General features: G+C 34.4%; 1 protein-coding gene across 6 annotated transcripts in view; it reads left to right on the forward strand.

The window, feature by feature from the left end:
* The window catches only part of PFKP (phosphofructokinase, platelet), a 46,392-nt gene that overhangs the window by 11,655 nt on the left and 7,476 nt on the right, over window positions 1-27,261 (forward strand). For 2 of the 6 annotated variants that reach the window (XM_075706407.1, XM_075706406.1), the window contains exons 3-16: window positions 3,389-3,466; window positions 5,687-5,876; window positions 8,383-8,548; window positions 9,296-9,340; window positions 9,441-9,549; window positions 9,989-10,084; window positions 11,511-11,603; window positions 11,960-12,085; window positions 12,670-12,734; window positions 13,437-13,506; window positions 14,988-15,134; window positions 16,005-16,075; window positions 16,474-16,561; window positions 17,511-17,663. In XM_075706407.1, coding sequence (XP_075562522.1) covers window positions 3,389-3,466; window positions 5,687-5,876; window positions 8,383-8,548; window positions 9,296-9,340; window positions 9,441-9,549; window positions 9,989-10,084; window positions 11,511-11,603; window positions 11,960-12,085; window positions 12,670-12,734; window positions 13,437-13,506; window positions 14,988-15,134; window positions 16,005-16,075; window positions 16,474-16,561; window positions 17,511-17,663 — 1,497 coding nt within the window. Of the gene's footprint in view, window positions 1-3,388; window positions 3,467-5,686; window positions 5,877-8,382; window positions 8,549-9,295; window positions 9,341-9,440; window positions 9,550-9,988; window positions 10,085-11,510; window positions 11,604-11,959; window positions 12,086-12,669; window positions 12,735-13,436; window positions 13,507-14,987; window positions 15,135-16,004; window positions 16,076-16,473; window positions 16,562-17,510; window positions 17,664-23,515; window positions 23,669-27,261 lie in introns of all 6 variants that reach the window. The other 4 variants (XM_075706405.1, XM_075706404.1, XM_075706403.1 and 1 more) reach the window with 3 other exon arrangements.

Raw genomic sequence — 27,261 nt, forward strand, 5'->3', positions numbered from 1 at the left:
TAATTTATTATATTTATATATGGTTTATATGAAAAACTAATTTTATAGCTGTGAAATTTTTTTAAAAATTGTATCTTAATTTGTTGAAATTAGCACATTTGAAAAGTTTGCTACTAATTTGTGGAAACAGTGCTTACTCTATACAGTTGCCCTAGTTTCATATTTTGTTCATGTTAACAGCTTTTAGTATTTAATTTTAGTATATAAACAGTCTGTAGTCATCCTCACCAACTAGCATCACATTACTCCTCAAATCCGCCCCTATCTGAATTAAAATTTGAATACCCATGGACTTATTTCACTCATGCTGTGAAAATCTAGGAGATGGAAGTACATCTAAAAGTACCAGGCTGCTCTAGGAGGCTAGCTTCAATTTTTTCACTAATCAAAAAGGATTTAAGTTGGTGGGGTTTTTTTGTTTGGTTGTTCTTTGGGTTTTTTTTCTGTAAAGTGAGAATGAGAAGAAAAAGTGATGCCTCTCAATTATGGCAATTCATTTTAGAAACTGAGGTCTTAAATATAATATAATACAAATAACCTGCCCTTTTTCCAGGATTGAAGCACATAGTTCCTAGTGGATGCATGCTTTTACTACTAAGCTATGGAACTTTTAGATTCTTCATCTTGATTAAGAATCTTTTTCTCAAGAGGCTGGCATTGGAAATGCAATGGTACGGCAGTCATGGATTTCTGTGAGGAAAACTTCGTGTCTTTTATGTGGTGGTTTGTGCACTCAGTGATACTAGTATTTTATGTTGTTGAGCAATAGCTAAAAAAGCTCAGTAAGTAAACTTAAATAAAGCCCCAAATATCTCACTTGTAGCGTATCAGAAGATGGCTTGTTCTTTTTCAAAAGCTTTTGTTTGTAAAGTTAAGACCGGAAGCAAGATTTGCTGTCTCTGCCACTCTCTTCAGGAGTTACAGTGTATATGTATGTACCCTGTGAACATATGACCAACACAGTTTTCCTCTTGTTCGTCTTTGAATATTCAGATTTTGCATAGAGGAAGGAATAAGCATAAGATGGGGTTGATCTTCAAGTATAGTGCTTGCTGTATTTTGACAGTTTGCTTTTTTTGCTTTTTTCCGTTCTTGCCCCTTCATTTTAGTATCTTAGTACACAAGCTGTTATTTTTAGAATCTAAGTAAGATTTTTTAAAAAAATATAAATTGACAGGCCCCCTCTTTTTATTAAGGTCTGCATTCACATCTGCCAGTAATTTTCAGTAAATAGGCAATTTTTGTCCATGAGTCTCATGATATGTACATAATTATGTATATATTTATTGTTTATAATACTTCCTTGGATCCACTTTCTTCATTTTGCCTCTCAAGTAAAAATGGAAGGTGAATGATTGCAGCAAATATGTGAACTGTATACATCTTTGTCAGCTTGTAGTACAGCTTACTATAGTCAGTGTTACAAACTGAATTAGGATGCAATATCACACTATTCTTTTAGGATTTGTTGCCTATGTATCTTTGTGTTAGTGTAGTTGCCAATAGGAACACTGATAGGAAATGCTTTCAATCCATTACCGAGTGATAAAAGGAACATGGGATTCTTTGCTTTCAAAACAAAAAACAAGCAAACTTGTGGTAAGTGAACTTACTAATTTATTAGCCTTCATCAAGCTCACTTGGATCCACTGGAATGTTTCTGTCTGAAGATCTTTGCACTTTATCTGAGAGATTTTTTTTTTTAAGTTGATATGTAGATTAGGCATTATCTCTTTTCCCACTTGCTCTAATTTTGAAGGAATTGTGCAAATAATGTCTTAGCTTCAAGTCATTATGTGTATACATTAGTATACAAGACAGTATGTGTATGCATTAGATACATATCAAAGTTATCTGGAGAGTGTACAAAATACTGAAAAGATCTGTTTAATGACAGAAATTAGAGACATGGGTTGTTTTCCAGCTAGCTGTTTCTTTACTATGACTTGATCATCCTATATGTAAATTCATTAGTCAAATCTCACTGAGCAGAAACTTTTACGCTTTCCTGTTGGAATCTGTACTAGAATCCTAGAAAGCTTAGTTTGAGTAACTTGTACTTCTGCTGAGTCCAGGTTACCTTATATACTTATCCTGTCATGCTAGTGAGGGACTCCAAGTATGATATAGTATTCATATAATACATATGGCTTTTTAAGCCAGTGTAAGCTTTGTATGTTTCCAAGTTACTGCTTACTGGATAAAATCTACATATACTCTGGTCATGCCAAAGTAAGTGTCACCAGTCCATAATGTCAGTTTAGCTGTCTTCTGAACTCCCTTTTGTTTCTAGTTCCACCTGATTTATTACTGAGAATCCTAAAACTAAATATGTACAGTCTTGCAAGAACTGCATACAGAAGAGAGGTTGACTAATTGTTCCTCAGTATGATTATACATATGTACACATAATCTAAAAATGGAGACATAAACATGGTCATGTTTATTTTTGTTTGGTGTTTTTTTGTTTGTTTTCTTTAACCTAGAATGCTTTTTTCTCTTTGGATTTAAATGAATGTCAAAAAGTTGAATGGTAACTCCAGTTTTATTCTGGTGTCTGTATCAGTTAGGTTTTTCCAGGTTAGGACTTTTTTTTTCTTTTTTTGGTTTGTTTTTTTTCTTTTTAAATCAGTGTTCACAATATCAACTAATGGAAAAGAATTTGTAATTGTCACTATCTTTCTGCTAGTATTTATGCAGAGACTTAATAAAGCCAGGCATAACAAAACCCTTCAGCTGCTCACTGGATAGTTTTCCTTCTTTCAATTAAGTGTAGTTCTTTCTATATTACAGCATGCATTGGTTTCTGAAGAGCATTTGAGTTAAGGTATTAAGGATTTCTTAAATGCATCACTAAAAGTTGTATTTTTCTACTAAATTTCTTTCATCTATTTATTGTGTAACTGCCTCCAGAAAAGAATAAATAAATATTACCTACCTTGGTGTGGGAGGGGGGAAGTATACAAAGTGTTACAAAATTAGACATTTTTCAAAGATCATGACCTCAGGCTGAGGTTATTTTTTAGGAAGCACATTTCATAATGCTTTTCAAAGTTCTTCTTTGTAGTTTTTAAAAAATAACTGAATATTTATTCCTAAGAAAGGAGAAATATGTTGCCGTTCTGGTTTATAAGCTGTGTAATCTGTGAAGTGTTACTTCATCTTGAAGTTGTCTTTGGAACTGATCTTTTAGGAAGAGGGTTTGTTTGGGTGTTTTCCCCCTAATGTGATAGCTGCTTGAACGTTGTTTCATTTAAATTGAGTATTTTCTTTATTCAGTGGTTTTAGTTACTTAAAGTTGCATTAAAATACACAAGGTGAGTATTACTGCAGTGGAAATGTTACACAGCTTTTCAAATCAGACTTCTGAAATACTTTTCTCTTTCAGGGTTACCAGGGAATGGTTGATGGAGGTGATAATATTGTAGAAGTTTCATGGGAAAGTGTTTCAAGTATCCTGCAAGTGGTAAGTGTTAGGGGGTGGGACCCAAACCCTCTCTCTTTAAACAGGGAACCAAAATTCTAGATCCAGGCAATTACTGTAATTAATGGATTCAAATTCTGTGATGACTGAGTGACCAGCACATACCACTTTTAGCAGAGCCTGATTTCTACAGTATGGATGTTTGATACTTTTTAAAGATCTTTGTGTGGTCTTGTATGTGGTACACAGAAATAACCTTGAAAACCTTTGTCCTAGATTTTCAACATTACGTGCCATTAGCCTCCTAAAGCCGTAGTGACAAGCCTATGTTTACCAAAAAAGACATTATAGGGGCAAAATATGAAACAACTGTGTTTTGTAAGGCAGGTGTTTTCTTACAAAACCCTATTGGCTTTCAGTGTAAGTCGATTTAGAATTATAGTAATGGGTGTATTTACAATACAGTTCTCCAGAGCTAGATAATACCAGTGACTTTGCCTGTACATTTATATTACAACGTTCTGCAAGGTGGCCATTTGGATCTCCTTACGCTTTTCCTCAGCATGGTAATGTTGTTACCTCTTCTAGAGCAGATGCTATGTTTGGCAAAGAGGCCTTACTGCTTGCCAGGCTTTCTGAAAACTACCTCCAGGTGAAGCGTGGATTTCTGTGGAGCTTTCTTTAAAGCTACTATAATAACCATAAAGCAGTTAACAGAGAAAAAAAATAGGTTTCTTAATTTTTTTTTTAAACAAACAAATGCCCTGGAATACTGTGAGATATTTTATCCACATATATTTGATTTTTAGGTTGATTTTTTTTTTAATTCCCTATCTTGTAGAATCTGTAATCTTATAATTAAGAGAAAATTGAGATGTCATGGGCAAGCCACACAGGAGCATAGGCAGGAGCAGGATGTAGGCATCCTATACATGTATATAATATATATGCTATAAGAATAACACCTTTCTGAGCCTGATTGCAAGGAATTCAACAAACCAACAGTGAAGCTGAGGATGCGTCTTAAAGAATGTGTTTAGTTATTCTAATAAAAGATTTTTCCGCCCAACCTATATTTCTGTTTAATCAAACAGGTTGTAGTACATTGTTTCAAATACACAGTCTCTTTTCCACCTCCAACTACGTTTTTTTAAGTATCAAAATATCTAGTTTAGATTTTTTTTTTTTTTTAGTCCTGATTGTTATTTTTAGAACATCTCCATGTGTACCCTTCTACTTTTTTGCCTGTGGAGAAAGCTGAACTGCTTCTATTCCACATTTTTTTTTTCTCCTTCCATTAGCAGCAGTTGTGTATTGCAGTGTAGATGGTAAAATAGTGCCTAGGACTGGCTTGAGAGCTGAAACACCTGTTGATAGGGAAAATCATATCAGTACAGCCTCTACAGATTTGATCTCAAATTTAGATTGGCATGACTGATCTATTATAAGTTAAAGTGAAGGAAATGCTTGTGCAAAAGTGAGGTAATCATCTCCAGATTGTTTGCAGTCTCAATTAATTTTATTTTTCACTGTGACAATAAATAAGGCAAAAATTAGACTGTTCTTGAGTGACTGAACATCATAAACACAGAAGATTTGTAAATAACTTGTTTCCAGCAAGATGCCCAGCAATTTTCAGTGTCAGGGTGCTTCAGTCTTTTTTGAAAATAATGACTCCCATTTTTGCAGGAAGCTCTTTAAATCATATTAATAAATACAGCAGATAAATTAATAAAACAGAAAATTTAACATTAGTGTGATCTATACAGTACTAAATGTGGATGCAGTTCTTTCTGTAATTCTGTGGAATGACAATAAATGCTAATTTTGAGCTTTAGGGATACATCTTTTCTGTTATTGTTTATATATTAGGGGAAAAATGTCACGCTTGGAGGCAAATTAATCTAAATTCTTAACTACTTAGTATTGTGTCACTTTTACTATTGTCATTACATGTAAGTAATAATTAGATAACTAATTGGAATGCTACTGAAATTAATCCCAAACGATTTCACATTTTCCTTCAAGAGTAGCTCTTCTTCAGTCGTTTTTGAGTGTTTTTTTCCCCTCGTGTGTGTATCTGCTCTTGAGAACGTAATTTCCTGCAGGTTTGATAATTCTTTGATTTTCATGACCTTTTACTCACTGTAAAATTAAAAATGGAGGTTATGCTACAAAATAACCATTCAACATTAATACATCTTAAAAAATACAGTAAAATACTGGATTATAAATTAAAACTGTTATACTTCCTCTTTCTAGGGAGGTACAGTTATTGGTAGTGCACGCTGCAAATCCTTTCGTACGCGGGAGGGCCGCTTGCAGGCAGCCTACAACTTGGTTCAGAGAGGAATCACCAATCTTTGTGTGATTGGTGGAGACGGTAGCTTAACTGGTGCCAATCTGTTCCGTGAAGAATGGAGTGGGCTTCTAGAAGAACTGGCACAGAAAGGTAAGCTTGCGTTTAGACTGTCTAGACTTCAGGGAAGTTATGTACCCTTAACTATACATACACAAATCCAGAGGATATTTCTTAAGTTCAAAAATTAAATGCATACATTCTAGGAAATAACATGGTTCTTCATAAAGCAATAGTTTTTGATTTCCATATATCCTTTCTTATATACTAATGAAGGTTCATAAAGGCCAAATAAGTTACTGGGCAACTGTCTGTGTGGCTTTTTTTCCCCATATGAATAATTTTCAGGGTCTGAATTTTAAACTTGCTGCTTGAAAAGCCCTTTGCCTTCAAATCCAAACTGAGATGGTAATTCCTTTCCTACAACAAGCTACACACTTGGTTGTTACTAAATTATGATGCTTTCCTCTTATATGTCACTATTTGTTTAAGATCCAAACATTAAGTGCCTGTTGCTAAAAGTGCATCCAGCCCAGTAGCTGCTTTGATACCATCCAAGAGAATGTATAGGGAAGAGTAAAAGAACATAACAAGCCTAAACAATGCTGTGTGGATGCTCTATGTTATTCATAATATATAAATATTCTGATAGGTTCCATCCATTTCTGTCTTCAGAACTTCCTGAACCAGATGCTGTTAGCAGTCCTTAATGAATTTCTCTTCCATGATGGTATACAGTCTCCTTGAAAGCATGCAGATTTTTGCTGAAAACATTGTGTAGCAAGGAGTTATACAGCTTTGCTGAATGATGGATTGTGAAGAATCTGCTCCTTCTGTATATTTTGATCCTGCTGGCTTCCAGTTTCATTTGATGTCCTGTAATTTTTATGTTAAATGAACAGTGAATGATCAGTTCTGCTTCCTCTCTGCATGCCATTCAAGATTTTACAGCTGTCTTATTTTCCCTTCATCATCCCTTTTTCTAGATGGAAGAGTCCTAGTTTGCTTAGTTGTTCCTTATATGTAAGTTCTATACCTTTGATCATCTTTGTTGCCCTTCTCTGAACCTTTTCCAGTTCTACCATGTCCTTTTTGAGGTGGGGAGGACCACAACTGCACCCAGTATTCAAGATGAGGGCAAACCATGGATCTACACAGTAGTATAATGAACTTTGTTTTGTTCTCTATTCTTTTCCTAATATTTTCTAATATTTTGACTTTTTTTTTGACTGCTATTGAGCATTGCAGCTGATTTATTAATGAAAACAGCACTATTATATTATTATGCTGAAAATAGCACTATTTTGTTTGTGATGTTAGGGTGTATTTTTCATGTGTATCAGTTTACATTTATCTACAATGAATTCCATCTGATACTTTACTGCTCACTGTGTCTTGCTAGTCGTCTTCATTTCTTCTCAGACACTTCATGCCTTTAGAACCCAAATAATTCAGTTTGATCGGTAAACTTTGGCACCTTACTGCTCATTCCCTTTTCTAGGTTATTGCTGAGTATGTTGAACAGCGCAGATCCCTGTACAACTCCATTGGTTACCTTCCTCAGATACAAGAACTTGCATTTACTACTGCCCTCTGTTTCATATTTTTTTACCCTCTGTTTCACATTATTTATTCTATGTAAAAGCCTTCTCTCTTATGCTGTGGCTGCTTAGTTTCCTCAAAATCCTTTAAGGACAGACCTTGTCAATGGCTTTTTGGAAATCTAAGTAAAATGTGTCAACCAGATATCCCTTATTCATGTGATTATTAAGTCACCTTTGGAACTCTAGAAAGGTTTGTAATGCATGGTATACATTCATAGAAGACATTTTGATTCTTCTTCAGAATGCTGTATTTATCTTTATGGACATTAGTTACAGTTTTCATTATGGTTTCTACTATTTAGTATAGACATTAAACACATTGATCGAGAGTTCTTGAATCTCATATTAGAATTTGGCATTATATTTACTACCATCGCATCCACAGATACTAAGGTAGTTTTAAGTACTTAAGGGCTAAGGTATTTCATCCTTGAGATCCTTTAGAACTCTTGGATGATTCAGCATTTTCACTGATGTCTTGGGAGACACAGACTAAGACTTAGAATAGGAGCTTTTCTATTCTATTTGCTTATTAATCATGAAATCAGAGCCTTTCAGTGTTGCAGAAGAGAAGTCTTCAAAAGTTTAATGCTGGTTTTTAATTGTTTACATATGCCCATAATCACATCCAGTTTGCATCCTTTTACTACTTTGTTGCACATCATACACTGAGACTACAATTTGAATGCTATTGTTTAAGTCCAAACCATCAATTTTAAGGTTCGTTACAAAACTTGATAATTTGTTGACACTGAAATGGACTGAAAAGCTCTTGTTTCCTTCTTGACTGTAAGGAGTTCTATGCAGGATTCTTTTGTTTGGTTGTTTGATTGGCTTTTGTTTGTTGTTTTGACTAACCTTGTTACCTAAAATATCTAAATGTAATTTAACTTTTGGATATGTTTAATTTACAAAAGTAGAGTACCCAAGCAATATTTCTAAAATATTTTAAAAAAATAAATCTTGCAACTCTCTATCTGGATACTTCTTTACAGGAAAGATTGATGAAGAGGCTGTTAAGAAATATGCTTACCTTAACATTGTGGGAATGGTTGGATCCATAGACAATGACTTTTGTGGCACTGATATGACCATAGGTACTGACTCAGCCTTGCACAGAATCATTGAAGTTGTGGATGCCATCATGACCACTGCTCAGAGGTAAATTGTGCATATTATAGAAAACTATAACAAATACTCAGTTGTTTATGCTTCAAATCTGAAGTTTCTTATTGCCATACAATGGCAGAGGATATAAGTTAATTTTAAATAGAAGTTAGGTAACTAGTATTCGTAATATTTTTAGAGTGGGACTGAAAGCTCTTTTTGGCTGCATCTTTCAAGTGTCTCAGTTTTCTTTTGTTTTTTAGTAACTGCTTTTCCATCATTCCTGTCATGGCAGCACTTCAAGCATTTGATTGTAGAGGAGCATCATCTGTAGGGGCAGGCAGGCTTTGGGTTTTTTAATATGTTTTTAGTCTTTCCCAGACATACTTTTCTAGAGTAAATCCAGACACGCTTTCAATAGTACAAAATAGCATCTGTTTGTATATAAGCTTTTCTAGGTAAAATTTAAGCAATTAAATTATTTCTTTTTTTTTTAAAATACAGCTATATCATTACAGTTCTTAACTATGGGTCTGCATCATTTACATTTCTAGTAAATGTTCACCTAACTTCTCTCCTAACTGCCCTTAGATGTTTTAGAAAAAGTAGTAGTGAAAATGAATTATGTGTTGGAAGATACGTAATTTTAGATATGTAGTTTTAAATACATTGTTTAATACTACCTTCTATTTTGCCGTGGTAAACACAGGCTATTTCCTGATAGTGGGTTCTGATTTCAAGAATTTGGACTTGATTTTTGAGTTGCAGTATTAAAGTTAATTTGTTTTCTTATTTTTACAGCCATCAGAGGACATTTGTTCTGGAGGTTATGGGGAGACACTGTGGGTATGTATTGTCTTCAGCAGTTTGTGTCTTATACAGATATAATCATGAAAGATCAAGAAATCTGAACCATAAATGTCTAATCATTTGTTATGTTTATTAGGTACCTAGCCCTTGTTAGTGCCTTAGCCTGTGGTGCAGATTGGGTATTTATTCCTGAATACCCACCAGAAGAAGGATGGGAAGATTCAATGTGTGTTAAGCTTTCAGAGGTAATCTATTACTATGTTTGGGTTTTCCTGATGTCTTTGCAGATGTTTATTTGAAAACAGTGATTTAAACATGTGATCAGGACTTTCAGCAAGTCTTTGCTTCTGGTGTCACAGATAGTGCTCTCTGGTCTTAAACAGTTCTTTTCCTGCATTCTGTGATTGTTTTGAAGAATTATATGACCCCTCTAAGGATTACATAAAACTATTCCTATCTAAGCAGTGTGTGTACCCTTCCTCATTAATTTGATATAAGACATTTCACTTCATCAATGAAAAGACCTGTATGAAGATAAAATGTGTGAGAACTCTGAAGTGATCAAGTATAAGAAATATTTCCTCAAATCCTAGCAGCTTAATGTGTAACAATTGATTATAAAATTGTGCTGTAAATTTCTTTCAGTTTTTTTATTATATGGATGTGCTTTTCTTTTTATTACAGAATCGTGCACGAAAGAAAAGGCTGAACATTATTATTGTAGCTGAAGGAGCTATTGATTGCCACAACAAACCTATAACATCAGAGAAGGTTAAAGATGTAAGTGTCAACATCCTTATGATGTGCTTTCTGTTTTGTTCTTAAGATGGGGCTTGTTACTAACACTAACATTGCTTTACAGGAACAGAGTTACTTTACAGAAGCTTATCGCACAGCTTGCTGGTTGTATTTTATGTTTGATTTATTATCTGAATCCATAGTCCATGTAAGGGGGAATTATTTCAGTGGCTGTTAATTAGAACCTTTTCTCCTTGTAAAACAAGGCAACAGTCCAAAACACCTAATTCATGGGTAGAGAGTCTTAAATCAGCTCAAATCCGTAATTATAATCTTACTTTACTTTCTATTTCTTGTAAAATTTTAATAATGGTCTATCTCACAGTGAAATAATACTGTCTCCTTTGGACAAAGTCTTGTCACTTTTTTCCTAAATGGGTGCTTTGCCAACAATTTCATTGGTGTCTAAGAAAAACTTTTGAGCTGCAATTATTCTGCTTTTCTTGGAAAGGGTCCCTTAAGAAAAGCACTTGAAAAAGTCATTGGCAGGAAGGAGCTGTGACACTTTGACTTTAGCTGGGGATTATCTGTGACTATGAAGTTTTGTTTTCCATAGCTGTCAGTTTGAGAGTAATCTTTGACTCTGAATTCAGAATTGCAGTTTTACAAAGTAAAATTTAGCACAAAGTGGTGTTAAGTGTACATACAGCAGATATGTATTATGTGTTTAGGGAAGAAACACTACTTGCTTGCTACAAATTTTAGCCAGTTAAAACATTCAAAAACTATAAATACCAGGGATAGAAGATCTTGTAAATAACTTCTAAAATTTTTTTTCTGCTTTATGTTATCCATTACTTACTCCTAACCTTACATGCTCACTGAAGATGTGTTAGTAAAAGATGTCTTTCTGTGACTTCAGTTTTGATACGTAGCAGAGGAAATGGAAAGAAAGTCTGACTGAATGAAATAGTTTTATTATTACAATTTTTACTGCAAGTTTTAAAAGCCTTGTCAAGTAAGGTTAAAAGTCATCTTCACTAAAGTTTTGCTCAGCGTCTTTTGGGATATGTAGATGTTACACGTAGATGAAACACAGAGTGAATAAAACACTAACTGAACTTTGTTCAGGTATTCTAATTATAATGTTTAGACCTGTTTTTATAAGGCTGACTTTGCATAATGAAGCCATTATAACTGTAGTTAAAGCACTGTAATCTAAGCCACTGTTTTGCCATTAATAACTAAAATGTTGCTTTAGATTAGGAACTTGGAGTTTAGTTCTAGGTTAGGAATAAACTAAAGACTGGCTTAACTTTTGTAGTGTTTTCATTACTGTTGACATACTAATATATAGTATATGTAGAATTTTATTATTACAATAGCATGTAAAGCAGAGTAATGCTAACACATGCATATATAAACTAATGATGATAATAAAACCACTATATTTTGATATTTTTTGCAGCTTGTGGTTCAGCGGCTTGGGTTTGACACCCGAGTAACTATCTTGGGTCATGTGCAAAGAGGTGGAACCCCTTCAGCTTTTGACAGGATTTTGGTGAGTGAACCTAAAATAACAGCTCATGGCACCACATGGTACAACTACACTTTGATTATTTATTTGGGGGTGGGGTAGTTCTTTACCCGATTAACTTGACAAATCCAATTATTATATCACATTAACTGTCTGAATAGCTCAAATTCAGAATAGTGGAGCACTTTGTGTAAAGGATTAAAAAGCAAAGCTACAAAACAATCGTCCATACTTGAATATTAAACAGCCTGCAACATTGTCACCTACCAAGGGATAATCGGTTTCAGCTTGATTTACAGAGAAATTGTCTCCATTTCTGTAATTGAAAGCCTTGTGCTTTTAAGTGCTTGCTTGACCATTCAAACATTATTTATTTTCAGGCAAGTCGTATGGGTGTGGAAGCTGTGCTTGCCCTTTTGGAAGCTACTCCAGCTACCCCTGCCTGTGTGGTGTCCCTGTCTGGAAACCAGGCTGTCCGTCTGCCTTTGATGGAGTGTGTGCAGATGGTGAGTTTCTGGCAAAATGCCAATTTATAGTTACTCATTAACTACAAAAGACCACTGTGTATAATAATTGTCTGTTGTCATTAAAACACTGATGGGAATGTGTGCAGCAATTTCCCACATTTGGGAATAATGAACTTCATGTGTGTTCTCTATGTGTTATTACTTCTTTGCGAACTACCAACAAACATATATTTTTAATTTGTTTTAAAATCCATTTCAGATCTTCTCTTTTTATTGCTACAACAAATTCTTCAGATGCTTACATCCATTTACACGTCATGCACAACAGTCAGGTTTCTGCCCTGAAACTGTTCAGCTTAAATTGAAAAAAAGAAAACACAAAATAGATGCATTGGTTCCCCCTGCTCCCTGGAAGTCTTTAGGTGTCTGCTTCTACCTTGTTCTTCTCCTGCCCATTGTAATTTATGCTATGATAAGAGATAGCCCATAAATTAATGAAATGTCAATATTTCTTTTTTTCACTTTGGAAAGCTATTTCAGAATGATCTATTTACTGGAATATATTAAATAATCAACTTCCTATGTTTTTTAAACATATTGAGTAATCAACTTGTTTTTTCAAGACTCAAGAAGTCCAGAAAGCCATGGATGAGGGAAGATTTGTTGAGGCTGTGAGGCTTCGTGGAAGGTATGGCTGATAACTTGTATCAGTTTGTTTGCTCTAGAAAAGTTGAATTGCTTTGCTGTTCTGCTGGCACTTGACACTTTAGTTTAAATGCTTTAATATCCATATGGTTTTATGTATTTGAGAATAGTAGAGGAGACAGAAGAGTTGCTTAAATAAAATAATTGAAATTCTTATCTATGTAAAAACATGCAAAACAAAACTGTAGTTCAGTACTGTCAGGCTAGTGACTGATACTGGGGTAACTAGTCACAAAGAAAAGAGCTGCTGTGTTGTATGAACTGACTGGTAGCAACCATATGTTTGTTTATTCAAGATTTTGAGGCCAGTGCTGTGACCTTGTTTGCAAGTAGCTGGTTGTTTTCCAACAGTAATGTTGGAGGGAGACATTCTGCACTCTTACGTGTCAACAGAGCATTTTCTGTTTCAATTTATTTGATAATAAAATACTTTATCACCAATCCAGAAAACTCACTTGCCAGCTATATAGTTATTTTATATTTTCTTACTATTATCTTACAGGATTGAATATTTTCCACTGTTCTATCATTTCCAGTTTTTATTGTGTTTTGGATTTGTAATAACTTCGGTCCAAATGCTACATACCTGTTTTTAAAAGGTTCTGAAAAATTCAAGTGTTTCTTTAATATAACTATGAGTTGAAAAATTTACTATTGTATTTGTCTTATTTACTTATTTATTTAGGAGCTTTGAAAACAACCTTAACACCTACAAATTACTGTCGCACAAAAAACCAGATGCTGAGCTTCCAAAGGTGAGGGGTTTTTTGAGTGTGCAATGCATGTCTGCTTTTGGGGTATCTTAAGAAATAGTGTTGTTTTTCTCTCCCCCTCATTCTGCCTCAATACTCTCTTCAAACCTGTGCCATAGGTTTTATAAAATTTTATAAAATTAGTTAAATATTATAATGGCAGAAAGATACTTGCAACACACAACTTTAATAATAACTAAGATTTTTTTAAAGTGAAATACCATTCTAACTAGACGATTTCCTGCTAGGCAGTTTCTGTCTTGGACATATGTCTGGTCCCAATTGCTATAGTGTCCGGTCCTAATAGTTACTGTTATGTGCTCTGTTCCTTAACATGGAGAGGAAGAAAGGTGATGCAATCATGATTAAGAGTCTAAAAATCTTGGGATAAAGAAGGAAGATTCAGTATAAAAGAATTCTAGCCCTTCCTTTTTAAGGGGCAAAACCACTCAAGAACAGGGGTAAGTCCAGGAATTCATGAGATGGAATAGTGAAGACAGATGCATCATGTTTACTTGGTCTATTGAGTCACTGTAACAAGACAGAAGTTTTTAATAGTATTTTGTAGCTCAGTCGTGTGATTTTGGCCACTTGTGGTGTTCAGTCTGTGATGCTTACATCCATTTAGATGTAGTTGTTTTATCTTGAGTGCAACTGCTAAGAAAGCAATATAAATGGGGACTAAATGCATAGGTATGGAATACACATGATATACCAAAATATTTATTATTTCATGTTATGTTTTAAATAGAACCTTCTCTCTTACATTGCCTGTGGTTTATATTACAAATTTATATTTGATATCTCAGACTTTTCTATCTGAGTAGATTAGCCACTTACCTGGGATACTCATTAAACTTGGGGAGACACTGTATATAAGCACAGTTACTTTGAGTTGTTAGGAAATGCTTTAAAAACTGCTGTAATCTGAAAATATATGGTATTGTGAAAGATGCTGAGTGCTCCTGTTTACTACTATATTGTCAGCTGCTCTAAAAACCTGGCTGATACTTTAAGTTAAAAGTTGTCATCTGTTCCGCTTTGCATGGTACTGATGATATACATCTAACTGCTATGGTGCTAGAATAATTTCCTATTCTTTTCTTGGCTATTCTGGGTGGTTTTGTAAGAAACTACTACTTTAATTACATGAAACTGGTTGAATGATGCAGGGTATTTTACATTTCTTGAACCTAGCTGAGCTAGAATATAAAAACCTGAATAACTTAACCTGCAAACCAAATGAAAATGTGATAAAGTCTTATTTGAAAACATTCTTTTTTTAAAGTGTTTGTTTCTATGTGATATTCTGCAAATGGGGAAGTATGTGTATGTATCTTCTAGTTAACTTTAAATTTTGGATGGTTTTAGGGGCTTTGAAATTTCCTTCCCTACATTCCAATATTTAGCGACTGTGTATGATGGACAAATTAACCATGGTGTAGAAATTAAAGTGCTTATTAAATACTATTTTTCTCTTGCAGACTAATTTTAATGTGGCAGTTTTAAACGTTGGTGCCCCTGCAGCTGGAATGAATGCTGCAGTGAGGGCTGCAGTGAGAGTTGGCATAACTGAAGGCCATAAAATGTTTGCTGTTATTGATGGATTTGAAGGTTTTGCTAGAGGGAAGGTCAGTATTACACGTCTGGATTACATAGTAGTATGTACCCCATCCCACACCATCACCTTTATGTTCTTAGAAAGTGTGTCCTGTCATAACTGTTGTGGGAACTGATTCTTAAGTTCTTTTACTTCATAAGGATATATAAAACCCAAATTGTAACTGTATTTCTCAACTATTCAAGTCGATAGATTAATCTATGTTAAGTATTGCTAATCACATGCTGCAGAGCTACAAAATTAATTCAGATTAATCCTACCTTCAAATTTTGGTCAATGTTTAGCATATGGTAAGTTTTCCACAGAATAACAGAAGAATCGCTGATTCTGTGCGATGAGTTGTTGCATTGTGCTCCTTTGCTGTAAGGAACTTTGCAGTGGTGCTTCTTGAGGGAAGAAGCTTCCCCTCCCCCCACCCTTGTGAGTTAGATTCTTGTGTTCCCTTGTCTTAAATGTTAAGCATCAGTTGGTATACTGAGGAGAAACTGGATACAATACTTGATTTTTATGCCTACCTGGAGCCATAGGTCCCAAAACTAACTTCAAAGACCTAGTTTTATAGATTTTTGTGTTTCGCATTCAGTAGGAGAGGATATGAAAACAGGATCATGATATGAAACAAGGAGGCAGGGTTCATCACGATCTGGAGGAAGAAAGAACAAATAGATAGAATGGAAAGGGATTGGCAAGAATTCAAGAGAAATTAAGTTAACCTCTTGATTCCATTTTCGTTCTTTGCCAAGTTCATTTTTGGTGCTGTCTGTGCCCACCAACTTGTTCCAACAGCTTTACATTAATTAGTATGTGATGTTTGCTGTATGTCAGGAGAAGTAATTGGATAATTGCTTAACAGACTCTCCTTTTTCACTTTTATTCAAAGATAAAGGAAATCAGCTGGGGGGATGTTGGAGGCTGGACTGGTCAAGGAGGATCAATTCTTGGTACAAAACGGTAACGTCAATATTTTGCCAGTTCATGTGATGAATTCTAGTATTTTGTATAATCAGTGTATGATTCTGTGCTTCTTTTCCATCCACAGAATGTTTTAAGTGCTCAATTTCTTTTTAAATTGTTACGTTCTAACTTGGGTATCTTTATAGTAGCTCTGAAGAGCTCAACTTCAAAATTTCCTGGGGTCCTTATACTTAGAAGGATTGCAAACCTGTAGTTTCTTTACAGTTGACATGATTCCTTGTCATTAGGAAGAGAAGAATTATTTGTATGAATAAATATGTAAAACGAAAAATACTGCATTGCCTGCTCAGTTTACTGTTTCAGCTTAGTAACTGGTTCTTATTGCTGCAGCATCTGTAAATTGTCTATTTTTCTTTTGGTTTAATAATTTTTAGTACTCTTCCTGCAAAATATTTGGAGAAGATTGCTGACCAGATGCGCACTAACAACATTAACGCCCTTATGGTTATTGGTGGATTTGAGGTACACTGAAATGTCTAATTATGTCTGAGTAGAATTCCTAACAAAAGGAATAGACCATTTTAATTTTTACCCAATCTTCATGTAAAGTGCATTTGGTTATAATGATATTTTATACACAACACAAATAGTGTTTAGGATCAGAAGTACCGTCAATCACTGATTCTATGGAAAGTTGGCATTCAAGACAGTGACTAGTAACTACAGAACAGGATGTGCTAAATGGGTAAATAAGGTGAGATAGCATGATAGTATTTTTGTATTTAAAAAAAAAAAAAAAATTACTTCAGCAGTGCAAGTTCCAGTCTATACTGTCTCGATACTTAGAACATACTTCCAGAACTTCTTGACCTTTAGTAGTAATTGCACTGTGGTCCCTTATTTAAGCCACTCTTTCTCACATAGTGCATTTCAAAATCTGTAATTGATCTAGAGAAGTATTTTATTTTTCTTCTGTATTTCATATTCATTTCATTTTGCAAAAATAATAAATTTTTGAAATCTTGATTCAGGAGAGTATTTTGCCAACTCTTCCCAGAGAAGAACATGCTTATTGCTTCTTAATAAGGAATGAATCATCCACTTTTTCCAACCTGTTAGGCATGGCCTTAGCAGGCGTATTAAGGTTTTAAATCAGGACTAACAGTACCTGAAGATTGGGGAACTAGTTTGTGGTGTGTTTGTGTTGTACAAAGCACTTTGTTATGTCTAAATTGTATATTCACTTGAAAATGAATGTTCTATTTATTGTTTGTTTTCAAATGTATACTTGTTTTTAATGCTTGCTTTTTTTTTGTGTGTGTGTTAGATTTTAGTGGTTCCTTAATGCTTTGACTTGCTGAAGTGTGCTGTGGTAGAAATGGCTCCCCCTGTGGCCCTTTCCATTTTATCATTCCAACTTTGCCCTTATTTTATTCATCCTAATTTTTCACCCAATGCCTGTGCCCAACAGGCGTACCTCGGACTTCTGGAATTGTCAGCTGCCCGAGAGAAATATGATGAATTCTGTGTTCCAATGGTTATGGTTCCTGCAACTGTATCCAACAATGTACCGGGTTCAGATTTCAGCATTGGTGCAGATACTGCTCTGAACACTATAACTGATGTAAGTCTATTCTGGTATGTGTGCTTACTAACAAAGCAGTTTTGGTTAAAACTGACTAAATTGGCTAGAACTGGATATTTTTATAGACCAGAACTTTGGAAATGTAATTTGGAAAACAGTACAGTTACTTGGATAGCCACATTCATGATACCTATTTAAAAAAGAGAGGGTTTAGGATCCCAAATGCTTCCATTAGGTTTCCTCTGAAACTACAATGACCTGTAAATTTGTAAACTACAAAATAAGATGGCATATATCGATTGCATATGGAAGAAAGAAACATAAAGCTAAGACTTGATGATAATTTGATGCGCTGTAGAGGAAAAAAATCCCTATCATATCTAAAGTATCAGTATACCCAGCTGTAAAAAACACTGAGTAAATGTTGCTCTGTTCAGAAAGAGATCCTTATTTATGCATGTAACATCTTTATTTCTCTAATACAGAATGTAAGATCCATATTTCTCTAATAATAGGAATTACATGTTTCTGCTAATAAACAGATTTTACAAAAAAAGAGTTGAGACATATTATGAAGTATTTCTAAAAAAATCAAATCCAGTAACATGATGTAAATTAAAAATGGATTGATTAATGCTACACGCAGTTGGATAGAAAGAGCATTGTCAAACACCACACAAATTATATTGTCAGGCATGCGCATTTACTGTTCATCTGAATTGCTTAAGAAGCATTAATCCATCATGCCTCTACTAAGAAGAGCAATTCTGTTTCTATATATTCTGGCATAATTTTGTCTGTGAAACAATAACAGTAACATTATACTTTCTTCCTTTTTTTTTTTTCCTTTTCAGCATAATCTATGGACACATGTGTATTGCAGATACAGTTGCAGAGTGTCCATAGCTTAAAACACAGCAAAGACCTAATAAAGCATTTGTCTTTAAAATTGAATTTACATTTTCACTTATAAAGAAGAAACAGAATTATTTCATAACTTGCTTACTGAGTTACAATGAATTGCCATATTATATCACAAGTTCCACTTTCTGATTTTTGTCTCCAGCCATGCTGGAGTTGGAATGTAGAATTTTTTCACTGATCAGACATGTTGAACTACATTTTAAAATGTGAAAAACAGCAAGCATGGTACTCATGTCAACTGGGAAAAGAATTTCAAGTTGATTTTCAAAATGAAATGTCAGTTTTTCTATCACTGAGATGTATTTGAAGATTTTAATAATTATTTTCAGAAATTTGAAGGCTTCTTCAAATACTGTCAACTTCAAGAGCACTAACATAATTTTCAGATGTTTTGTTTTTGTGTTTTACCATACCAACACAAATATTTTCACTTTCAGCAAAATAAACCTTTCAGTTAGGAAATTTCAGGTTCCTTAACTATTGCCTTGAACAAGATGATAAGCTAACTAGAATTTATCTTAAACACATTCTTTATAGACAACTTAGGTTATAAATGTTAATGTTTTCAGTTCTGGTAAATAAAAATATCTCTCCAAAATGATTGGTCATAAATTAAGGTGAGTAAAATGATTGTGCATAACACCTACTTTTCTTTTCTTTTCTTCTTAAGCTTTGTTCACCTAACTGGCTTCTTTTTATCGGTTATTTCATGTAGAGTGGGATATATCATAGTCAGTCAGTCTCTTTCTTGTTGTTGTGTTTTGCTTTATACTTAGGTTTCTAGATATCATCCACCTTCTTTAGATAATAAAATGTCAGTATCTCCATATTTTCAATGCAGTAGTTGAAAATTTTTAAACTGATATTTTTTTACTAATAGCTTTCATCCTCGTTTTGCGTTTTATTTTGCCTAGATTCTTATATGAAATAAATATGGAATGTAATGGCTTTGCAAGATTTAGCTTAAATCCAATGGAAATTTAAGTTTTGTTCTTTTTTGGGGGAAGGAGCAGACTTGTGTTTGGGAAACATTTCTGCTTGGTATCTTCAGTTTTCTGCTCTGATCATGTGAACATGATTCACTAAAACTGATAATGAAAAAAGTATCCTTTCATTCCTGTGTTGTATGTTCAGATCAGGTTCAGTAGTGATGATGCCCCATATTAAATGTGACTGATAGACTCAATACAAGTCATATGCAATTGACTGTGGTAAACTAAAGTAGCAAATGGACATGAATGTCTGTTATATCTAGTTCATAGCATTTTCATTCCTATTGCCACTATTAGGTCAATAAATGCATCATAGTTTTCAGTGCTCTCAGATTAGTACCTCTTATGAACACCAAAATGTCGTCACACGTAGTTTTGCTGTAGTACTGTTCTTACTTCTATGTTCTTGACAACTTTTAGTAAGGTAAGTACATTTCTATTGGATAATGAGGCTTTGTTAGTGTTTGGCATTACTAGACCCTGTCAGTGTTAAGTTGTTTGAAACTTGTCAAGGCATGTAAATGGTACCTTGAGACATTTGCAGATAAAATGTGTTGAGATGCTGCGTTTAAAAAGAAAAACAATAAAACCCAGGCCAACAGATACCTAACACCTGAACGAGAGATTAGGCAAGAGTGTGCTTTTCCCTAAGTCATAGAGAGTGGATGGTACATTTCTCAATAATTAGAATTTAGATTCTGTAACAGATTCTATGACCCTCTTGAAATGCTCCAATTTTTCCTTTTTTTATTAATACAGGCTTGTAATCAGTTGAGTAGTAAATTTGGTTTGTCTTTTGAAGAGTGTTTCAAATTTATCTTATGCTGTATTTTTCACTTCAGTTTTCAGAATATTGGTGAGAACAATTGTCAATGAAAACTCCCCAATATAAATTACCTGGGGAAAGCTGGATGTTTCTGTACCTGAAAAGGGTATGCTTAAGGCTTGTATATCTAGGTACACAAAAGAAATAGTTTAGGATTGCAGGATAAGAACACGAACATTGACTTTTCTGTGAAAAGAAGCATGAGTAAAATAACTACCATAATAAAAATACCTATATTCTCAACTTCATGCTGCTAATCCAGTGAAATGAATAGAATATTATTTCAGATAGCAGACCTCTGGAATGTGACAACAAAGAAATGTTAGTTTTTTTCCTGAATAAACATGAAAGATAGAAATGTCTTTTTAAATTAAAGTTGGATTACTTAATATTGATCAAAAAGAGGCATTAGCAATACATTTTGCAGGTGGAACTAAAAAGCAGAAGCCTAGTCTGTAATTAAGCAGAATGAATAAAAAGTTAGACTCTTTCAGCTACAGAACATGAGAAGAGAATGGAAAGGATGAATTAATCTCAAAACAAAGCCTACTGATGGGCTAGAGGAAACTGATGGAAAGAGGAATAAACCAGAACAAGGTATGGAAGAATATTCATTTGATTTAGGAGACATAGAAGTAAGTGGGGAAATGAAAAGAAAACGTATCAGCTAGAGATGGAGAAAAATAGAACCTCAAAAAGGAGGGTGCTGAAACTCTCTGTGTTTCTTTGAGAATCTGCCTTTTCCTTTCATTAAAGGGAAGAGGGTACAGGTTGATCAATTGGTATTGTGGGACAAAGAGTATCAATCAGCCACAAGAAAACCCTTTCTCACTGAGGAGCAAATAAAGCTACAGTTAGATTGCCTTAATGCAGCTTCCATGCAGTTTCCTGAAAAAACAGATTCCTGTACCCTCCCAGTGCTGGTGCTAACTAGCATATGCAGCTCCATATTAGTCTGAACTGGGAAGCTGAAAATTAGCCTGGCCAAGCTAGCTAACCAATTAAATCATCATCTAGCTCAGTCCTGGCAACAGCTGGATGTGAAGCTAGGGCAGTAAATCCATCCCTTTCAGTGACCATTTGCATTTAGATCAACATGAAGTCAACAAACCACAGTCTTTGCTTGACTGCATGTGTTTTTATAAAGCATCCTTGGTTATGGCAATACCCTTTTTAATAACACAAATATAATAAAAGGGTGTGAAATGATTAAACCATTTTATTGACATAGTACAGTATCCCTATATGATCTTACTGTAGTACTTAATTTAAAAAAATTAATTGTAAAGCAATTATTAAAACCACCAATCACTTGTTTACCCTTTATAATTAAAGTGACCCTTTATTGAAAACATTTTCATATTTTGCTGCAGTGATGTGAAGATGTTGCATATAATCATCTAATGCTCATGCTTGGTGAAGGTACAGTCTCTGGATATGTTTGCTGAAATCACTTGCATCAAATAAAATGACTATTTAATGCAAGTAAAACATATCTTAACTGCGTCTTAACATATCATAAATGCAGACTAACCAGTTGTGTTAGTTATTGCTCTAAATCTCCCTTCAACTTGGTTTCCCAAAAGTCTCAATATAAAACTTTTAAGAGAAGCTCATGTTTTGCAGATCTCCAGGAAGGCATGTGGTTTTACCAATCCACTTTGGCTCGGTGTACGTCTTTATTTTTCAGTAGAAATAAAAATTCAAAGCAGCCTGACTGAGCTGAGTTGGGCTAGGCAATTACTGAAATTTTCTCAGCGAAGTCTCATCCACTCAAAGAAAAAAAAAAAAAAAAAAGAAAATCCATTTGTTGCTCTCCTGGCTATACTGCTTCTCAGAGCTACAGGTCTGAAAGCACAGTCTTTTAGACTGTATTTCAGACTTAAACTGGAAATGCATCCTAGCACTGAGCTTAATTGAAAGTTGCACTTACGAAATACATGAGTAGAGATAGACTTTAGAAAGTAAGTTTGCTCTTCGTACACCTACCACCATATGTCCTGTCCTCTCACTGAACAGGATCTGCTTTATCTAAGGAAAAAAATCTAGAGAACAGAACTCTTGCAGGTGAATTTTTTTCCCATTGCTTTCTCCTAAGTTATTACTTAAATCATTCACTGTATAGATATTTGTGGAGATAGTTTGATGGCTATCTGCTAATTTGATTGGCAATAGTTTGCTTCTCTGATTTGAGCAATTGGAACGAGACTTCTGTGAACATCAATCCTTTCTGGGAGAAAGAGATGAAGAAAAACGTAGCATGCTATGTAATCAGGCTTTCTTTTGGAGAGTCATTACCTAGGCAGTTTGAAAAATTGCCACACATCATAAGAGATGCTGATTAGTTTAGATTAGGAAGAATTGGAATAATATAACTAAAAAAATGTTTACCAACTTAAAATAGTTGCACAGTCTTGACCTTTAAGTATTATTTTGACATCTATTAGGAACACCTAATCCTTTTCAAATGGTGATTTATTTTGTAGTGTTTGGAATCTTCCCAAGGACCTACAGCTGCTTTTCAAAGAATCTTTGAACTATACTTGCAAACCTTATTAACTTGTCCATGTGCACATATTCCTGGATTTTTCTGGGCCTATGTCCAGTCTATGTACGTAGAGGCAGATGTGTGATGTTGATACAGTCTTGGAAGGCATAGGCAAAACTCTTTCTGTTTTTTCTTGGTGGATATAGAAGTGTGTCTTGACTTTATAGGATAACATAGTTTTCAAAAAAGCAGCTTTCTTTAAGCATTTTCTTCAAGTTGTAGGTGTTTTACTAGTTAACTTTCTAAACTCCTTAACATGTATCAAACTTTGATCTTTAAGTGGTTTCTTGTGGAATGGTTTCCGGTCTACCTTTATGCTGTCTTTTTCTGCCCAACTGCTTCAGACCTCTACGCTGTGCAAACTTCGTGTTCACTCTGTATTAACGTGCACTAATCTTCTGCATTTCTTCAAAGAGCATTGTGCCAATGCAACCCCAGTGCAATGTTGTGGTATGTACAGGATATCCCCTCCCAAAAAATGTCACCAATTTTATTTACTTGGGCCAATGGACAGCCAAATTTACCATCACATGCAAGGAGTCATTAGCAGAGCAATCCAAAGACAAGGAATGTATCACTCATACTTGTACCACTGCTTCAGGCCTATGAAAGTTGTCTGCAGCTACATGAGGCACGTTCCCGCTTTGAGGAGTTTTGCGTACCTATCTGTGTGTTGCCTGCTACTATTAGCAACAATGTGCCAGGCACAGACTTTAGCATTGGTGCTGACACTGCCTTGAATGCTATTGTGGAGGTAAGACTGCATATCTTTTGAAAGTTAAGATGATGAAATGCGTAAGATGAGGATACCTAAAGACCTTGAAATGTCTGGTTTTCTAAAATAATTCATTTACTGTGTTTTTTTGCTATTTTACAGTTAAGAAGTTTTCCAAGACTGATTAAAGATTAACCTAATCAAAATTAATTATATTAGATGTTTTACTCCTGGGGACTCTGTTTTATTATCCAAGACTGCTGCATTAGTGCTTAGGACATTTGCTTTTACTGAAAATAAAATATTTTGCCTGCTTTGATTTTGGTTTTTTTTATCTTATCCAGCTCCTCAGCATTACTTAGGTGAAAGAAGAAAGCACATGTTTTATGAATAAATGCCACGTTTATTTCATGGGCTAATGACTGAGCTCAGTGCAGTAGAGCATTTTAAGGATATGGTTAACACTAAACACATGAATAATCCAACAGTCTGCGTTAGGCTTAACATATATTAAGTGCATATAAATGCATGCATAGTATAAGCAAGTAGGTCTGTCCTAGCTAAGCAGTGTGAGGCCAGAACTTGCTATGAATGAGTTTTCCATTTCAGTCAGAACAATCAGTTTTCTAGTTTTAGTCTGCCATAGCTTTTTACCTTGGGTACAACTGCTATATGAACTCTTTAAGTTCTTTACTATCCTACTGAATCTGCTGTAGCTGCAGCAAAGGGAACTGGGTTGAGGTCTAATGTAAACAACTGAGTAAACCTCTGAACAGCTCTGGGTTTTATCAAACCCCTCATTATCAATCCGTATAACTAATTATAAAGTAATTGGCCAAGAATATCAGAATAGAGATACAGGAGTTTGAGAAATGCAGGTTTGTTTTCCTGCTCTGATACAGTGTTATTTGTTTATATAAAGTGAAAAAGCTCCAGTAGATAACTGAAAGAGCTGTGTCAGAATATATTATGGCTTTGTCTTTGGGAGATGCAATACAGCATCCCTGAGGCCAGGAGAACCTAAGATAGAGTCTGGGTAAATTGTAGCAATACGTTCATAGGCAGGACAACGGGTACTTTTACCACTCCATTAGCTTCTTCCCCCTTACCTACTTCTATAAATGTCAGGCTAAGTCTGCTAATTATGACCGATATCACTTCTAACAGTTATGCACCTGTAAAAGTGAAAACATGAAAACCTAATGGGAAAAAAATGATCGTATATATTGCTGCTTCCTCTTATTTCATTGTTTTTATTATTAATTTTAATTGCAATTTGTACAGCTTTCAGTAATGTTCGCAGTAAAAAAAAAAGTAAAAATGGTTGTATCTATGGAATGTCATTATGGTTAGAATGTTTGGTTTATGCTAAAAATAGAGCACTGTTGATTTGGTAATGTTTTGAATATCAGATTTTTCATGAAGCTGGCTCAGTTCATAGGAAAGCTCAACTAGCAATGGAATTCCAAAGAGTACTCCAAAAAGAGTCACCATGCCTCCATGCTTAAAACTTCTGAAACCTGCATCAGACATTTGAGCTTTGGCCTTTCTAGCCTATGGAGTAGTATATGAATGATTCTTTAAATTATTCTGTGCCCATTTTGTATTTGGGTATTTCTGTCACAGTCATCCTGCAAGAGCAAGAATGGTAGAAAGCTTCTACTATGTCTCTTGTATAGTCAAGAATAGAAGTCCTTCTAAATAAATCTAAAGTGAGTAATCCCACAAGAAACTACTGATCTACATCCTTGCTTAGAACTTAGAGCTTCTCAAAAGGCAGAAAATTTCATTCTACTACCAGCAGCTGGAAAATTTTTTTAGAAAGCTTGGCATTTACAGGTCTTTTAAGCCTCTCAAAACGAAGGAAATCTTTGCATGTGTATTTATTTCTTCAGTATCCAGAGCCAAGAATTATTATATCATAAGCTAAACACATAGTATCCATCCAGTTCCAGGCAGCTTTTTTAAAATGAGTTAAAATTGGTTCAGTGCTGCATCTGCCACTATTAAAAGTAATGGGGATTTTTACAAATTTGTTACTGTTTGCCAGATGCCAGTATTGTGCAAAAATTCTTGTGAAACCACTTCTGGAAGGGGAAAGTAAAGTGCTTGAGGACATTATAAAAAGGTAGAAGACAGTGTCACTTTGAAAAACTGATGAAATTCAAAGTAGGCTTTTGTGATGTAGTTTGTTATGGGGATACTTCCTGCTTAGGAGAACAGAATGTCAATCCATATTTTGAATGAACTCATGTGAATTCCGCACTTGCGTGTATATGTGTGTGTGTGTATACACATAACATGTACATATACAAATATATAAATAAAATATATGTATAAATTAAATTACACGTATCTTTTGGTAGCTGGTCCTAAATAAATGCATACACTCTTTTTAGTTCTTCGGTGCATTAAACTATGATGTTAGAAGTTCTAGTCTTTTATTATTTGAAGTTTTCTCATGTATCAGTTCATTATTTGTTCTGTGGTCTGTTAGGTATATTTTTAAAGACCATATTGCTCACAATCTTAATTTCAGCTTGAAGGGTTATTTTCAGTTAGCTGAATGAAGGTTCTGGTTATAAATATCTGTGAAACAGAAATACCTCAAATATTACAGCATCTGCAGTTACCCATTCAGAAAATCAGTAAGGCATAGGGATTTTTTAATGTTATCATAAATCAGGTTTCAAGATGATGAACTTCCCAGGTACTTTTATTCCTCATTTTTACTAAACAGAACTGATGTAGGGACAGTACATCAGTTTTGCAAAATTCTTGTCGCCAAGTCTGGTATGACCTGTTTGTTTATTTTTAAGACAAAGAAGGAATTATCTTTTTCTTTCTACTATTTGCTTTCTGAAAGGAAGGTAATATTATCAGATGGTTTTAAAATAACTTCGAAGGGTAGGAAAACTCATTCTAGGAAGTGAGAGTTTGTTGAATACCTTTTTGAGTATTATTAAAACCTGGAGATGCATAGTAACCTGTTCCTAAGTTTCTACATTTTCCCAGGTTTCTATGTTTTCCGAAGTTTCCTAGGTCCTACCACACTGGAGATTTTCTCTGTAAAATAACAGAGAAAGAAAGAACTTAGAAAGACTTAGAAAATACTAAGTCTTTTAGGCAGCTCTAATAAATACTGGTATTAACTGGTGGCATGTAAGCAACAGATCTCTTTGTAGAGAACATTTCTTATGCTAGTCAGAGTAAGATGCATGTGGAGATTGCAGTCTTGTTATAGTAAGTATGTACCTATTAATAAAAAACCAAAAACATTTAACAAAAAAAAAGCTCCAGTAGTGCTTGAAAAAAATTATATTTATGTGAATATCATTACTGGAAAGTAAACAATAGGGCAATAACATGCTCAGGACTTAAGCTTAAGAAACTGTAACTGTTAAGTATGGTTGGGAATGCAGTGAATTTTAAAATCAATACTAAGAAGAAATAAACTCTTCAGTAATTAATAGACTTAAAGCAAAGAAGAGAAACTTAACTCATACCAGAGCTGATTAAAAAGCTCCTTTATATCTATTTGCATCTCTGTTAGAAAACTATCACAACTTTTAATTCCATGCACAAACCAAAATTCTTGGTTTAGTATTTACGGGAAGCAAATAAGAATTGAT

This window comes from Pelecanus crispus, chromosome 2, assembly GCF_030463565.1.
Source record: "Pelecanus crispus isolate bPelCri1 chromosome 2, bPelCri1.pri, whole genome shotgun sequence".
NCBI lineage: Eukaryota > Metazoa > Chordata > Aves > Pelecaniformes > Pelecanidae > Pelecanus > Pelecanus crispus.